A 17,127-nucleotide genomic window follows, 5' to 3' on the forward strand; every position below is an offset into this window, starting at 1 on the left:
AGGGGTCTGGAAGAACACATGGGTAAAGGGGAGGGGAAATATGTCAATGATTTGGGGGAAATGATTATCATATGTGTGTTTAGTCCAAGCCAATCAATGAATATGTGTGCAAAATACAGAAAATAAACAGAAACTTTCCTGTACTCAGCCTGCAGGGCTTTGGGAGGAGCTCTCCCCCATGCATCCAGCTGAATAAAGAATGCTGCTTCTTAATGCTACACTGGGGTTAAGGAGTTTTCTGTTTTACTAAATTTTTGGTAACACTCCCACTGCCAAGGAAAGCTCTGTCTGCTGCTGTTCACAAACAGAGAAGGGCTTGGGGCGGATGTGGGGCTCAGAGGGCACAGTGACCATGAAATCATCAAGTTTTCAATGTTCTGTGAAAGAAGGAGGGGCAGCAACAAATCTTCTACACTGGAATTAGGAAGGGCAGACTTTGGCCGGTTTAGGATGCAGATTTGGGGAGTACCGAATCAGGTACTGATTTTTTTAAAGAGAAACAGCCCTTAAAAACAAAGAGGGCTGGGAAGGATGGACACATTTCAAGAAAGTAATCTTAAGGGGGAAGGACCTGCCTGTCCCAGTGTGGTAAAAGATGAGCTGGTGAGGAAAATGACTGTCCTGGCTCCACATGGAAATTTTGTGGGAAGTCAAGGGGAAAACGGACTGACAACTCAGGAAGTGTTTAAGGATGTCGTTAGGTTATGCAGAAAGAAAATTTGAGAGCTGAAAACTCAAGCAGAACTTAACCTATCAGCTTCTGTAAAAAAATAAAAATGTTTTTATAAAAAAAAATTATAGCAAAAGGAGGGAGAAGGAGAACCTCTACTCTTCATTGGATGCAGTGGGTAATACAGTAACTAAAGATAAAGAAAAGGCTGAGCTACTTAACACCTTTTTTGTCTCCATTTTCAATATTAGGACAGGTTGTCCTCAGGACAAGTGTTCTCCTGAGCTGGTAGATGGGCACAGGGAGCAGAACAGCCCCCTGGAATCCAGGAGGAAGCAGCTGCTGACCTGCTGAGCCACTCAGATGCTCACAGGTGTATGGGATCAGATGGGATCCATCCCAGGGGGATGAGGGAGCTGTGGATGAGCTCCCCAAGCTGCTCTCCATCATTTACCATCAGTCCTGGCTCAGCAGGGAGGGCCCAGAGCACTGGAGGTGCCAGTGTGAGCCCATCCCCAGGAAGGGCTGGAAGGAGGAGCTGGGGAACTCCAGGGCTGTCAGCCTGACCTGGGTGCCCGGCAAGGTTATGGAACAGATCACCTTGAGTGCCATCACAGGGCACCCACAGGATGGCCCAGGGATCAGAGCCAGCCAGCATGGATTTAGGGCTGGCAGGTCCTGCCTGACCAACCTGGTCTCCTTTTATGCCCAGGTGACCCACCTGTGGATGGGGGAAAGGCTGTGGATGTTGTGTGCCTGGACTCCAGCAGAGCCTTTGACTCTGTCTCTGACAGCATTCCCTGGAAAAGCTGCAGCCCACGGCTTGGGCAGGTTCCCTCCTGGCTGGGAGATTTAAGAGCTGGCTGGAGGCTGGGCCCAGAGAGTGGTGGGGATGGTGCTGCACCCAGCTGGTGTCCAGGCACTGGTGCTGTCCCCAGGGATCTGTGCTGGGCCCAGTCCTGTTTAATATCTTCACTGATGGTCTGGGTGAGGGGATCGAGTCCAGCATTCACAAATTGCAGATGGCACCAAGCTGGGTGTGAGTGTGGATCTGCTGGAGGGCAGGACAAGAAGACCCAGCCTTAAGCTGCACCAGGGGAGGCTCAGGCTGGACAATAGGAAGGAGTTCTTCACAGAAAGGGTGAGTGGGAACTGGAATGGGCTGGCCAGGGGGGAGGTGGCAGAGTCACTGTCCCTCTCCAGTGGCACTTAGTGGCATGGTCTGGGTGACAAGGCAGTATTGGGGCATTGGTTGGACTTGATGATCCCAAAGGTCTTTTCCAGCCTATTTGATTCTGTCATTCTCTGATGATTGGGACACTCTGGGGCCATTGTGACACTGCAGGGCCTCCTGGAACTAAGAGGACCATGCTGACACCGTGCAGCCCCACAGAACCAGGGATCCATGGTGGTGCTGTGGGGCCAAATGGAACCAGGGAGTGCCCTGTGACACTCTGGGCCCTCGTGGAACCACAGAGGCCATTGTGACACTGCAGGGCCTTGTGTAACCAAGGGGTTTCACCATTTTGACACTGCAAAACCAAGGGGACCATTGGGAGACTGCAGGGCCCAGTGGAACCAAGGGGCCACTGTGACACGATGGGGCCTCAAGGGATCTGGAATAATGCTGTGACACTGTGTGGCCTCGTGGAAACAAGGAGTCCATTCTGACACGGAGGGGACTTGTGGAACCACAGAGACCATGGTGACAGTGTGGGACCTCGTGTGACCATGGGGCCATTGTGACACCCTCGGGCCCCATGGAACCAAGGGGCCACTGTGAAACTGCAGCACCAACGAGAACATTGTGACACTGTGAAGCCCCATGAAACCAAGGAGACCATTGTCACATTTTGAGGCCCCATGGAACCAAGGAGACCAGTGTGACAGTGCAGGGCCTGGTGTAACCAAGAGGCCATTGTGACACTGAGGGGTCCCATGGAACCAATGGAACCCCATGGACATCGTCGCAAATGTCACCAAGCTGGATGTGAATGTTGACCTGCTGGAGGGTCAGGGGACTCTGCACAGTGACTTGGACAGGCTGGATCCAGGGGATGAATCCAACAAGGTGAGGTTTAACAAATCCAATGGCCAGGCCCTCATATTTGGGCCCAGTGCTACAGGCTGGGGCCAGAGTGGCTGGAGAGCAGCCAGGCAGAAAGGGCCCTGCAGGGACTGATGGACAGCAGGCTGGACATGAGGCAGCAGTGTGCCCAGGTGGCCAAGAAGGCCAATGACTCCTGGCCTGGATCAGGAATGGTGTGGCCAGCAGGAGCAGAGCTGCTGGGCCAGAACTGATCTGCCCCAGCTCTGCACACAGACATTGCTGCTGCAGCTCCAGAGAAGGCAACACAAGGGCATCTCTGGAAAAAACTTTGCTGGGAGATCCTTTAGTTTCTTTAAAGCTACATGGAGTGCCGCCCCTCACCGACACAATCTGTGGCCACAGGAAAAATGGAAAGAAACAAAATGAGAAATGGCACAAACATTGACATTTCTTTGTCAACAATATGAGAAAAATAAAACAAAGGAAATGAACATCCAAAATGAAATCAACATGAAGTATCAAATATTACTTTTGTTATAAATGATTTGGAGAAATTTTCCAGCAGTTTGATGTTCCTGAAAGCATCCAGTCATCAGTGTCCACACTGCAGCCTTGAGCTCCTGGTTCCTCAGGCTGTAGATGAGGGGGTTCAGGGCTGGAGGCATCAATGAGTACAGAACTGTCACTGCCATATCCAGGGATGGGGAAGAGATTGAGGGGGGCTTCAGGTGAGCAAATATGGCACTACTGATGAACAGGGAGAGCACAGCCAGGTGAGGGAGGCAGGTGGAAAAGGCTTTGTGCCGTCCCTGCTCAGAGGGGATCCTTAGCACAACCCTGAAGATCTGCACATAGGAGAAAACAATGAACACAAAACAGCTAAAAGCTAAAAAGGCACTAACAGCAATGAGCACAAATTCCCTGAGGTAGGATTTGGCACAGGAGAGCTTGAGGATCTGAGGGATTTCACAGAAGAACTGGCCCAAGGCATTGCCATGGCACAGGGGCAAGGAAAATGTATTGGCTGTGAGCAGCAGAGCATTGAGAAAGGCACTGGCCCAGGCAGCTGCTGCCATGTGGGCACAAGCTCTGCTGCCCAGGAGGGTCCCGTAGTGCAGGGGTTTGCAGATGGACACGTAGCGGTCATAGCACATGATGGTCAGAAGGCAAAGCTCTGCTGAGATGAAGAACATAAAGAGAAATAGCTGAGCAGCACATCCAGTGTAGGAGATGTTGCTGGTGTCCCAGAGGGAATTGTGCATGGCTTTGGGGACAGTGGTGCAGATGGAGCCCAGGTCAGCGAGGGCCAGGTTGAGCAGGAAGAAGAACATGGGCGTGTGCAGGTGGTGGCCGCAGGCTACAGCGCTGATGATGAGGCCGTTGCCCAGCAGGGCAGCCAGGGAGATGCCCAGCAAGAGGCAGAAGTGCAGGAGCTGCAGCTGCCGCGTGTCTGCCAATGCCAGGAGCAGGAAGTGCCTGATGCAGCTGCTGTTCGACATTTTCTGGGGCTGCACATGGGGATCTGTAAAAAAAGTAATCATGGAATAGTTGGGTTTGGAGAGGACTCGAAATATCCCAGCACAGCCTGGGGGCACTTTCCCCCCACTGCCTGCCCAGGGCTCTGCTGCCTGGAGCTGTCCCTGCCAGCAGCTGCTTCCCTGTGCCCAGGGCTGGGCCCTGCCAGTGCTGCCAGAGGCCAGCCCAGCCCTGGGGGCTCAGCTCTGCCCTGCAGAGCCCTCCCAGCTCTGGCACTGCCCAGGGGCAGCTCTGGCTCTGCAGGCTCTGATGGCAACACCAGAGCAACCCTGAGGAGGCTGGAAAAGCAACACTGATACTGCCTGTGAGGGGCCCTGTGGTGATTACTGTCATTGCCTGGTTTATTACATCTGATGGATTTTTGGTTTTCTCAACCTGAACTGAGAGTTGAATATCAATGTGCAATTTCCCATCCATGCAACCCAGAGCAGTAGTTTAAAAAAGCAGGATTTTCCCTTTTATACAGCCCCTGCCTTGCCATGCTCCAAGTATAATCTACTTGGAAATGTTCTGCAGTTCAATGCCATGCTGGGAGCAGTCCTGAACAATGCAGCATCCTCCCCACACAAGGAGAACACTCCCAAGCCTCACCAGCTGTCTCCTCCCAGCCAGATCTTGTCCCCCAGTGCTGGCAGCAGCTGCCAGGGCTGGCTGAGAGCTGTCCCTGGCAGGCAGCAGAGTCCCTGCCCCAGCACAGCGCCCTGGGCTGCAGGACCCTGCTCTGCAGGACAGCCCTGGGCACCCCTGGCTGCTCTGCACAAGAGACAAGCAGAGAATGTACTCACAGGCTCTGCAGGCATTGGCATGTTCCAGCTTGAGGAGATGGCTCCAGGAGCTGCAGCTGCATTGTCCTGCAGCCAGAGGTTCCTGTGCCAAGGGCTGGCAGTGATTGTGCCCCAGGCACTTCTCAGCCCCTTCCCAGCCCTGACTGATTGAAGCTCTCTGTGCCTCTGGGCTGTGCCCGCGCTGGCTGCAGGCAGTGCCCCAGCCCTGCTGGGCTGGCAGAAGAGCTGCTCATCCAGAGAAATGTGCTTTTGAAGCTCTTCTTGGTGAGCAGGAGCTGCCTCTGTGCCAGGAGCCCAGCCCAGCTCAGCAGCACAGACACAGCACAAGGACTTTAATCAGCCTCTGGGGCTTTGTGCTCAGGCCCTGAACATCAGTCCCTGAGAGGGAGATGAAGAAACCTCTGCAGAACTCCAAGGCAGAATCCAACTCCAAACTTTCTTGCACTTTTAATGGGTCCCAGAGAGGGACACGACTGAGCAAGTGTCCCCAGGCCCCAGGCAGAGCAGAGAACTGCAGGCAGTGATGACAGGTGGGGACAAAGAGAAGCCAAGTCTTGGTGCCCTGGGGCACAGCAGGGTCTGTGCCAGCAAGGGCTGGGAGGAGACACCTTGTCCTGAGGCCCTGGGGCCTCCTGGCACAGCCCCAGCCAGGCTGGGCACTGTCAGCCCCTTGTGCTGCCCTCAGCATCCCCCCCTAGCCCACATCCCAGTGGCCTCAAGGATCTGCTGCAAGGAGTCCCTGGGGAGCCTTGCTCAGCAATGGCCCTGGGGGCTCCTTCATGCTCCCTGCTGGGACTGCAGCTTTTTCAAAGGACTTTGGCTTTGGCTTTTGCCTTGCAGTCTCTGAGAGCTTTGTGCAATCATGGCCTCCAATTATCTGCTGTAATTAGTCCCTGGAGAGGCTTTGTCAGTAACAACACTCAGTGGGACTCATTAATACTTCAGGGTACTCCAGTTATTTTAAGGTACTTTGTGTTGCCCTTTTGATACAGACTCTGTCAGAGGTTTATGCAATCATGGTCCCAATTATCTGCTTTAACGAGTCCCTGGAGAGCTTTGTACTGACACTCAGTGGGGCTCATTAATGCCTTGAGATACTCAAGGATTTTTAGGTATTTTATGGATTTAAGAATACTTTTAGGTACTTTAAAGAATTTTCCTTCCCACACTGAGTTTCTGAGAGGTTTTTGGGCCATCCTGGCCTCCAGTTCTCTCCTCCAAGGAGTCCATGAGGAGCCTGTGTTGGGTATCTTCCCCCTTTCTGTTTTAACACAAAGATGGAACTGAAAGTATTTTGTAAGACATTCTAAAAGCATCCAAACAAACATGGGACAATTAACAATACAACAACAACCTCTAAGATAATTGATCGTCCTGTTTTAGCTCGGCATCATCCAACCCTTTAGTCCCTTGGACTGGAAGAGTTTATTGAACCAGTCTTTGTTTTCCACTTGAAGCTTCTTGAACCCTTCCTTCAGTACCTGAATGCTCTTGTGGATTGACTCGCTGTGGCTGGAGAGGTTCATGCAGCACATGCCCTCAGAGTCTACACAGCCATGCCCATGTGCCTAGAGTAAAAACTCTATCGCTGTTCTGCAAGGTGGCGTGTCTGATGGTCTCTGTGTCTGAGAGCAGCCACTCAATGTGAGGGAGGCAGCATTGGTTTGCTTACTCAACAGGCACCCAGGATGGTCTGATTGCCCTAAAGCTTTAGCTGCAGCCACCCAAGGTAGTCCAACTTGGGGGTGCTACCATCCAATACCTGGATTAAATCTTTCAAAGCCATCTCTTTGATATCATCCAATACTTCTCTGGGGATACCTGCTGCTTGATCATCTGGTCGGCTGTGTTGTCCTTCTCCAGCTAGATGGTTGATTGTCAATTCCACCCTTGCCTCATTATTAGCATAGTCTGCTATTAATTGATTTAGTAAACACTTCCATGCCCCTTCCCACAGGGTGTATTCTGTAGGTGACAACCACCTGGTCATGATATAATTTAAATTATAGGGGGTTAAAGCATGTGCTGTAAACATGGCCCTCATTAGGCCATTAAAACAAGGTAAGTCCTTCCTATGGTCTTTAGCTGCCCTACACAGATCCTTGATTTCCCCATAAACCAATGGCTGACACCTGGGATTCTGCCCCCTACTTTCATAACATCCCAGGGCAATGTGGAGTTTCAAGACTATTTGCCAGTCTCCTTCCTTAACTGCTTCTTTCTGGATCCTGTCCTAGGGATCTTTTGGGGCTGAGGGGCGAGGTGGCTCTGAGGAATCCAAACTGTCTTCTGGGGAGGAAGAATAACTTGGAGCAGAAACATTTGGATCAGAAATAGTGTGACAGTTGGGCTTAATATCTGTGATTATGGGGTTATATTGTTGCTGGAGGGTGAGGCAAAGGCCACTGCCATTTTTTCAGGCGTTCCGGGCCTTGATTTAGGATGGCGGACTTCCAGGGCTGGAATTCTGGAGGCATGGCCCAGGTTGAAGGTGGAATGATTGACAGTGGGGGTGTGACCCACAGTTGTGGGGGTGGAGTCTGGAGGTTCATTCAGGGCGGAAGAGAAGGCTGTGGTAGCAGGAAGTGGAGGAGCCAAGATGGAGGGAGGATGCTCCGGCTCCCGAGCCACATTCAGGCTCCTTCCATCTTGAGTCTCCAGGGCATGATGCTCCAAGACAGCGTGGCCATTGCCATCTTGGAGCATCATAGAAGGTCTGAGAAAGGCAGGTTTGAGGGGAGGTCCCGAGTTAGGAGTGACCAACGGATTGAGTTTTCAACACACTGCTTGCTGGTGAAGGGTCTCAAGGATAGTGTGGAAGATGGGGAGCATGCAGGGTGCAATGGGGTCCCTTTTGATTGAAAGGTTGTACAATTTAACTCCCAATGAGTCCCAAAATTCAGTGGTATGGATTTCATCAGCAGAGGCATATGGAAAATTTTTAATGATCCTCCTCATGATTGATTTTAATTTCTTCTTTGAAAATATTTTGTCATGATCAGTGAGAATTAAAGCACCTATATATGCTCCTTTCTACTTTGGACATCTGGCTGCCCATTTTTCTCTTTCTCTGCCTTATGGGGAAGAGCCACCGGAGGACCCCAAGTCAATTATGGGACGTGGGTGCATGTTGTAAAAACACAGTGGCAAAATGGGCAATAAATGTCTTGCATTTCCCCAAACCCACCTGCAATCCTATGCAGGTGAAACTGTCGCTGTCCCTGCTGATCCTGTGCAAGGTCCCTTGAAGCAACGATGAATCCACTGGGCCGGGCACAATCCAAAATCCCAGGGAGCACTGGCCTATCCATCAGCCAACCCCAGCTGACGTGACTGACACAGGGAGCCCTGAGTGTCATGGTCCCTGTTTGGCCGCCAAAGGTCACAATGAGGGTGGCTGTGACAAACCTCTCTGGTTCCCTGACTTCAGGGCAAGGGTGGGGAAAATGAAAAGGTGTGGGTTCGATGGAGTTGCCCAAAAAGAACTTTAATAACAGGGTGAAAAACAATAAACATGGAGAAATTGAGCACAGTACAAGGGGCAGGATCCAAAGACCTGAGAAAAAGGAGAAGCAACAACATGTACACTTGGGGATAGAACACTCTGGAACAATCCTTGTTTCCATATAAGGGAAACAAGTAACCAATAGGAGAATAGAACTTGGACAAGTTAGCATAGAAACACCAAAGGCTTATTGGGGAACTCTCAAGCTCACCCTAAGTTAAACAAATGATTCCCAGGGCTTGAAACTCACGTCCAGTTCTTCCGGGGTAAAATCTGGCTGACTCTGAGTTACAGCCAGGCTAACTCCCAAACTGCTGCTTTGCTCTGGCCCCTTGGTTCCATTGCGGTCCAGTAGTGCAACAATGATTCCCTTGGTTCCACAAGTTCCCAGAGTGTCACAATGGCCCCTTCCCTCCATGAGGCCCTGCAGGGTCACAATGGTCTCCATGATTCCATGGGGCCTTGCAATGCCACAATGCTCTCCATGGATCCACGGTGCCCTGCAGGATCACAACGGCCCTTTGGCTCCATGAGGCCCTGAAATGCAGCAATGGCCTCTTGGTTCCACAAAGCCCTGCTGCTTCACACTGGCCCCTTGGGACCATGCGGCCCAACAGAGCCACAGTGATGTCCTTGATTCCATGAGGCCCCACAGTGTCACAGTGGCCCCTTGGATCCATGGTACCCTGCAGGGTCACAATGTTCCCCTTGGTTCCACAAGTTCCTACAGTGTCACAGGTTCCACAAGGGCCTGCAGTGTCATCATGGCCCATTGGTTCCACAATGCTCTGCAGTGTCACAATGGTCTCCATAGGAAGGAAACAAGTGAGCCCCAGTGGTGCAGGGGCAGATGAGAGGCAGCCACCAGAGGCCAAGGCTGGCCAGACTTGACTGTATTGGTAGATTATTTTGGCGATTAACCCTTTGAATACACGGAATTTTAGAGGTGGAATCCCAATTTCAGCCATGGGCGCCTAGACAAGGAAGACAGTTCTTTTCCATAGGAATAAAAGCACGGAGCCCCAGTGCTTCACGGTCAGATGGGAAGTGGCCCTTGACATGCCAAATTCAGTGGGACCTGTCAGACAGCCCCCAGGAGGCCAAGCCAGGCAGACCTGTCCCATGTTCCATGGATTTCATGGGTCCCCACACTGTCACAATGGTCTCCTTGATTCCATGAGGTCTGGCAATGTCACAATGGCTTCTTGGTTTCATGAGCCCCAACAGAGTCACAAGGGTCCATTGGCCCCACGCAGCCCCGCTGTCAAACAATGGCTCCTTGTTTCTATTTTAAATCAATCACAATCAAACCACAGTTTGATCATTGATCCTTGCTTCCATAGGGGCCATGATTTGCACAATGGTCTCCTTGATTCCACGATTCCTGGATTCCACAGTCTCACCATCGTTTCCTTGGATCTCCATTGTCACAACTGACCCAAGGCTCCATGAGGTTCCGTAGTGTCACCGTGGTCAATGTCAGAGGCTGGATGAGATCCATGTCCCGAGACACCTTGGGATGCTCGGAATGCCCGTGTGGGGCCAGGGCCGGGTCAGGCCTTGGTTTGTGGTGGGACAGAGCCCCGCCCCCAGCCCTGGCCTGGCAGAGATGTCAATCACACAGCGGGGGGGGGGGGGGGGGGGGGGGGTGATGTTAACCCAGCTCTGATTGGTCCAGCTGTCAATCAATCAATCACACACCAGCAGCTGGTGCTACCCTGGCTCTGATTGGACAAGCAACTGGCAGTCCCACCCCAGGGGCAGGGCCATGAAGGCCCAGGGGGTTAAAAGCCGGAGCACGAGGCCAGCCCAGGGTCTGGATCCTGCCTTCTCCTGGGGTTCCTCTGTTGGTGATGCTGGAACCCCAGCAGTTGGTGCCCATGTGCGTGTCTTTCTATGGATCTTCTGTCTTTCTGTTGTTCTCTATTTCTTCTCCTTCTAATTCTACTTACCTGGAACATTTTTAGGTAACTTCACATGTTTCTGGGAACTCCCACATGTGTGGGAATCCAAGGCACAGGGAATATTTCTCTGTCTGCTCTGAGGGATCCTGAGCCCCAGAGAAACACTGCATTTAACCTTCACCCATGGAGTGGACTTCCAGGACTTTGAGACAGATTAGAATTTACCAAAGTGTGAAATAGATCAGAGGGTAGTATTGTATTTCACTAGGGTGACAAATTTAGGTTTTGGAATTTTTAGTATGGTGTAGATAGGAAGCAAGATGGAGGAATTGGGGTGTAGTCCCTGTCTTCTTCTTTATCTGCTCCATTTCCTGTACTGTTGGTGGCACAGCGTGGTTGCTCAAGGAAAGCACAGTGCAGAGGTTATGTGGACAGTTAAGGGACAAGTTATTGGTAAATAAGTAGAAATAATGTACGTTTTAAGACTTAATTGGATGAGACAACTTTCAAAGACCTTGAAACTGTACACTGTGGGGCCATTTTGTGGTGTTTTCCCCGCTTGCTGAGCCTGGTGGGCACAGCATGCAAAACTTTAGAAAACATAACAATAAACAAGAAGCTGAAGACTGAAAAAGTCCCATGCATTTCCATTCACCTGGCACAGAACTGCTATAGGAGGGTTACCCCATCCAGGGTGCCCCCAGAAAGGCCCAACATTAAACAAGCATGAATAACTGCTGCCCCAAAAATGTCTGTAATAAGTTGGCTCTTTTCCATAAAGTTGTTTACTGAAGGGTGTTGTCTTAATTGGCCAATCATGTGAAATGTGCTGGATAAATGACCAGTGAGGTTCACCTGTAGCAAACCAAGGCCTAAAAGAAGAGGATTAAAAAAACAGGTGGCTTTCTACCCTTAGCCTTCTGATCTGAGTCTGTGTCATCTCTGACTCAATGGTGACATTTGGGGATCTGTGGGGGCTGTTGGGAATCCTTTCTGTGTTTTGAGACCCAACAGGAGCTTCTGTAATATTAAACATTGCCTGAAGCTCCCACTGTGCCCATGAGAGGAACCCCTGTGAGTGTCTGGGCCATCCCGGCTCTTTGGCAGCCTGGGGACTCCTGGGATGTCACTGTGGAGGCCCCGTGGGTGCCTGCGACAGAACTGTCCCCCCGTCCAGAGGCTCCTGTACAAAATAGCAATTCCTCCTCCAAATTTCCATATGTGCAGAGATTGTTCCCAGATGAAATCTGCCAAGGGAGACAGCTCTGGCTGCCTTGGCCACCCAGGGGACTCCTCTCATCTGCCTTTGAAACACTTGGATGCCTTTGCAGCCCAAGGTCCCCCGGGGTGTCACCATGGAATGGCTGTGACTGCCTCTGACCACAGGGCTCTTTACCATCCCAGCAAGCCCTGGGAGGTCTTCATGGAGCTCCTGTCTCTGCCTGTGACATTGCAGCTCTGGAACAGCCTGGAGACTCTTGGAAAGATCCCATGGAACCCCTGTGAGGGCCTGTGACAAATCTGATCCTTAGCAGGCAACCATCACCAGCCCCCTGTTGCTATGGTCAGTTTCCATGGCAACCATCCCCAGGCCCCTGTTGCTATGGTCAGTTTCCATGGCAACCATCCCCAGCCCCCTGTTGCTATGGTCAGTCCCTTGGCAGCTCCATGGAGACCCCATGCCAGGGGTGGTTGCCATGGACACCAGCTCAGGCCTGCAGCCAGAGCCCGTTGCCATGGCAACCATTGGCAGCCCCATCCCCAGGCTGATGGGATCCCAGAAGCACAGAATTGGCTGAGCTGGGAGGGACCCATCAGGATCCTCCAGTCCAACTGCTGGCCCTGCACAGGACACCCCAACAATGCCAGCCTGGGCCTGGCAGCGCTGGCCAAACGCTGCTGCAGCTCAGAGAGCCCTGGAGCTGGGACCCTGCCCTGGGGAGCCTGGCCAGGGCCCCAGCAGCCTCTGGGCAAAAACCTTTTCCTGACATCCAACCTGAGCCTGCCCCGACTCAGCTGCAGCCGCTCCCTCCGCTCCTGTCCCTGGGCACCAGAGGGAAGAGGTTCCCACAGCCCCAGCCAGGGACCCGCTCCCAAGGCTGCTGCCATGGCCACCAGGGCTGGCACCAGCTGGGATGCTCGGTTTCCACGGGCTGGGCTTCAGCAATGGGATTCCCCAATTTCCTGCTCCTGCTAAAACCGCGCTGCCCTCGCTGCCCTCCCGCCTCCCATGGAAAGCACAAAAGGCAAAGATCCCGGGCTGGGATAAGAACAATTTATTGGGAACAGCAACCAGATAAAGAACAAACAGGAACAGAAACAATATTGATAACAGAAGGGATAAGTAAAACTATTTACAGAGAAAACATCAACATCAACAACTGGCTCTTCCTGGTAATGTATTTCCTCGTGTCTAGAAAGGACACACTTGTCCTCAGGGAGGGAAAGAGAGAGTCCCTTTCCTGCCCCTGGCAATGACCTGAGGTGGGACTGAATGTAATGACAGGGCCATGGCCAGACCCTCATGTTCTCCCATCCCACATCATGTTATTGGTAGGGGCAACAAAATGTACAGGTGTCTTCCCAGCATGGATCACAGGGAAGATGGATCACCAGGGCTCTGGCCAACGTGGGGTCTCCAATGGGGGATGAATTCTGAGCAGTGTACGAAGCTCCTCCTGCACTTGGGGCATTTGCAGGACTTCCCTTACTGCTGGCTCCATTGGTGTTTGGTCAGGTCAGAGCTCTGGGTGAAGCTCTTCCCACACTGGGGACACTCGTAGGGCCTCTGCCTCTCCCCAGTGTGGATGTGTTGGTGGATGATGAGGGCAGAGCTGCAGCTGAAGCCCTTCCCACACTCCCCACACTCGTAGGGCCATTCCCCAGTGTGGATCATCTGGTGGCTGATCAGGGTGCTGCTCTGCCTGAAGCTCTTCCCACACTCCAAGCACTTGTGGGGCTTCTCCCCATCATGAAGCTACTCCTGGGCCACCAGCTCCGAGCTCTGGCTGAAGCTCTGTCCACCTTCCTGGCTCAGGGTGGGTCTTTCCTCCTCAGAGCACACTGGGCTGGGTTTGGAGCCCCTCCTCCTGCAGGATCTCTGGGACTTGTCCTCCATGTTGGAATTCTGCACCGTGGAGCCACTAAAAATGGCCTCTTCCATGAGGTTCTGCCACAGGGATTTGCCCTCCCTGGTCTCCATCCTCAGCTCCTTTTCTGGGGGAGGAAGGACAAGGAGAGGATGGGATTTGCCTCCGTGCCAGAGGGAAGGGGAAGGAGATCCCCCCAGTGCATCCCCAGCAGGACGGGGTTGGCAGCAGGGTTGTCCTGAAGCCGGGGGCTGTGCTGGGCTGGGAGATGGAGCAGGAGAGAGGGGGAAAGGGGCACTGACTTCCTCCTCACCTGCCTGGGGCTCCTGGGGCACCGTCTTCTTCCTCCCAGCCTCCTCCTCCATCGGGCCAAGTTTACAGGATGGAAAATCCTGTTTTGGGAAGAAAACAAGGGATGAGTACATTGAATTTTGTACTTGTTTGAAGGCAAACCTGGGGAGGGTCTAAACCAGGATTACAATTTAAGAAGAAAATGAAGATCAAGGCAATGATACAAAAACACTGCCCTAAACTGACAGAGTCAGGATATAACCTGACACCCTGTTGCTGCTCAGGCTGGTGGCAGCAGTCCCATTAAATGGTGGCTGCAGTCCTGTTGGAGTGATGAACGTGATTCTGTCAGAGCAGTGATCCTGTAGAAGGGTCTGGTCTTCCTCTGGAGGTCCAGTGGTGGTTCTGGAGCTCTTGTCCTCTGGGAATCCAGTAGGCAAGCTGCTCCTGCTCTTGCAAGGCTCAGCTTATATCCAGGTTGGAATGCTTGGATCCTCCCCCTGGGCGGAGCATCCCACAATGGGAGGATGGAATTTGATCAGTCCTGCAGTGACACTCAATGGCCCATTCCCAGAAGATATCTCCCCTGGAGGGCGTTATCAGGGCTGAGTCATGGAAGAGATCAAGAACACTGCCCCACCTGTTTATAGCAGTTGATGAAGATGGGCATTGAAAACATGCATTTGGTTCCATCTTACACTGCAGCCTGAAACAGTTGGGGAATCCCTGCTCAGGGGGTGAACACCACCCCCCTTACCCAAACTGGCTCAGGTGTAAAACCCCCACCCCGGGAAGGCCACACACACAGGGGACAATGTCACACTTGCCCTGCTCCAGGGGAGGTCTCTGTCCCTGTCACTCCCTTGCTCCTCCCCCTTTTCTCTTTTTTTCCATCTCTCTCTCTACCTCACATTTACTGGTCATAAAATCCACTTTGGATTTGGTCTCGTTAGCACCTTTATTAGGGCAGAGGAATCTCTCCAACAATTCGGGTCACCAGACTGTGACATTATTTTTGCACAGTGAGTTCAGGGCACTGTTATCTGACTCCAAGTGCCTGTGACAAAAGCATGGTTCCCTTCTCTGAGGACTTTGTGGCTCTTTCTGGAAGAACTCTTGGAAACTTGGACACAGTCCCTCCTTCCTCCTGGGGATCTTATGGGAGAACTGATGAGGAAAATGGCTGTTGTGGGTGGCCAGTTTAAAGAAAATATTTTGTTGTCCTTGCTTGAAAAGTTTGGTAAAATCAGTGGAGGAAAGGGAGCAAATGTTACCAGCGACACTGACAGGGTTCATTCCCCCCACAGTGAGGAACACAATGCTGCTGAAAGTCCCACAAGAAGCTCAGCTCAAGTAGCCAAATTCCCAAACAGCTCCAGCCAGGGGTGTCCGGGAGGATTTTTTTGGAGAGTGTTGGGAGCCGGCAGATCCCGGACTCGAGCCCCGGGTATCTCCGGGCTCCCTAAGAGGAGCTTTTTCGGGGGCAGAGGAGCCGCGATCGCCCCTCGGGAGGGTCCCGGGGGGTCCACGTGGGGATGGCCCGGTACCGACGGGGCGGGACATTGGTTTTGGGGATCCCCGTGAGAGCCGGGGCTGTGGAACGGGGGACCCCCGGGGCGGGGAGAGGGGAAGGGGCGATACCGGAGCTGGGGCACCCCCGGCAGCCCGGAGATGAGGCGGGGACGGGACCCCCTGACCCTGACAGGGGCGCGTCCTGGGGTGACTTCATGATGCTCATGCCCCATCGGTCCCTTTAGCCCAGAAATGAGTTCTGCACCTTTAAGGCTGGTTCTGAGAGCCAAGGGGAGGAGGAAGAAGCTGCAGTTTGTTTTCATACACTGCACTCACTCCTCCACATTCCGGCTCCTGGATGGACAGAGGGCAGGACAGAGCTCTCCTTTGCTTTTAGTTAGTTTTTAGCTCTCTGAGGCAGAGAAGTTCCCTGGACTGTGGTTTTTCTTTTTCTTTGGAGCTGTTTAAACCTGCTCTGCACTGAACACCCAGAACACCACCAGCAGCTCCCTCCTGTGGCCCACCGGGCTGAGCCTGGGCCGCTGGAAGTGGCATTTCCAGCGCTGGAGGGACTGATCAGAGACTGATAAGAGACTGATAAGACACTGAGTGAGCCGAGCTACAGCCCAAGGAAGGACTTTCAGAGTTTCTCATCTATTTTGGAGCAGCTGGAGGTTTATTACTTAATATTGTTCAATTTTTGTGCTGGTGAATGCTTTGCCTGTTTAATAAAGCATTTTTTTCCACTTTTCTCCAAGGAAATATTTTCCCGAACTGGCTGAGGGTGGGGCTGCTGAATCTGCATTCCAGAGGAAACTCCTTTTGGAGGTTTTCAACCAAATTTGCCCTAAAGCAGGACAGGGCGGTGGAAAGAAGGGGGAACCCCAAGTGGCTGGATTGAGGGGAGGCTGGAGAGGGGGACCAAGGGACTCCAAAACCTCCCAGAATCCAAAAGCAGGACCCTGGAGAGGGGGGATCCCCAGGACATATGGGATCCCCTCCAGCCCTGAGACGGGGGACCCCCAGAACCCCAGAGGGATGAGACTGGATATGGGAAACTCCTGCTGAACTTCTTTTATTCACTCTTGATTTTTGGACATCAGGTGACTTCTAGAAATGGACTTGGGTGGGAGGAATCCCCAACCGAAGGCATTCACACCTTGTTTTTCCCCAATCCAGGGTTTTCCCCAAACCTTCCCACAGTGACATCCCCCCTGTCCTGCTCTGGGTGAGCTCAGTCCCAAACCTGACCCTGCTCCTGGTCTCAATCTCACTCCACGTTCAGACACACTCACAGTTCTGTATTCAATCACATCCTAGTCCCAGACTCGTCTAGCTCCAGACCCAATCCCAAACCCAGCCCTAAAGCCAATCCCATGTCTAGCCTTAGCCCCAATCCCAGCTCTAATCCAAATCTCAGCCCCATCTCCAAGCCCAGCCCCAATTCCAGCCCCTTCCTAAATCCTCAGCCCCAAACCAAATCCCAGGTTCAGCCCTTCTGGGGCTTTGGGGGTGTCTCTGTCCCTGTGACCCCGATGATGTTTGGGTGGGGTCCCAGCAGGGCTGAGAGGGACAGAGACCCCCCCGGCCTCCCCAGGGGTGAGAAGGTGGCAGAGCCCCCCCAGCCCCGAGCAGCCTCAGCGGTGAGAGGGACACAGAGCCCCTGGTGCCCAGCCCTGCACAGGCATTGCCTGAGGCCAGAGGGATGGAGACCCCCCGAGCATCCCCCAGGGCCAGGGGACAGAGAGCCCCGAGCATCCCCTGGGCTGAGAGGGACAGAGACTG

At 52.8% G+C, this 17,127-nt stretch overlaps 1 protein-coding gene across 1 annotated transcript in view; it reads left to right on the forward strand.

The window, feature by feature from the left end:
• The first annotated feature begins 2,627 nt into the window (after positions 1–2,627).
• The window catches only part of LOC143692444 (serine/threonine-protein kinase pim-1-like), a 29,716-nt gene continuing 15,216 nt past the window's right edge, over positions 2,628–17,127 (forward strand). The window contains exon 1 of the mRNA XM_077172678.1: positions 2,628–2,682. Coding sequence (XP_077028793.1) covers positions 2,628–2,682 — 55 coding nt within the window. The remainder of the gene's footprint in view (positions 2,683–17,127) is intronic.

The sequence above is a fragment of the Agelaius phoeniceus genome (genome assembly GCF_051311805.1).
Source record: "Agelaius phoeniceus isolate bAgePho1 chromosome W unlocalized genomic scaffold, bAgePho1.hap1 SUPER_W_unloc_1, whole genome shotgun sequence".
Taxonomy (NCBI): Eukaryota; Metazoa; Chordata; class Aves; order Passeriformes; family Icteridae; genus Agelaius; species Agelaius phoeniceus.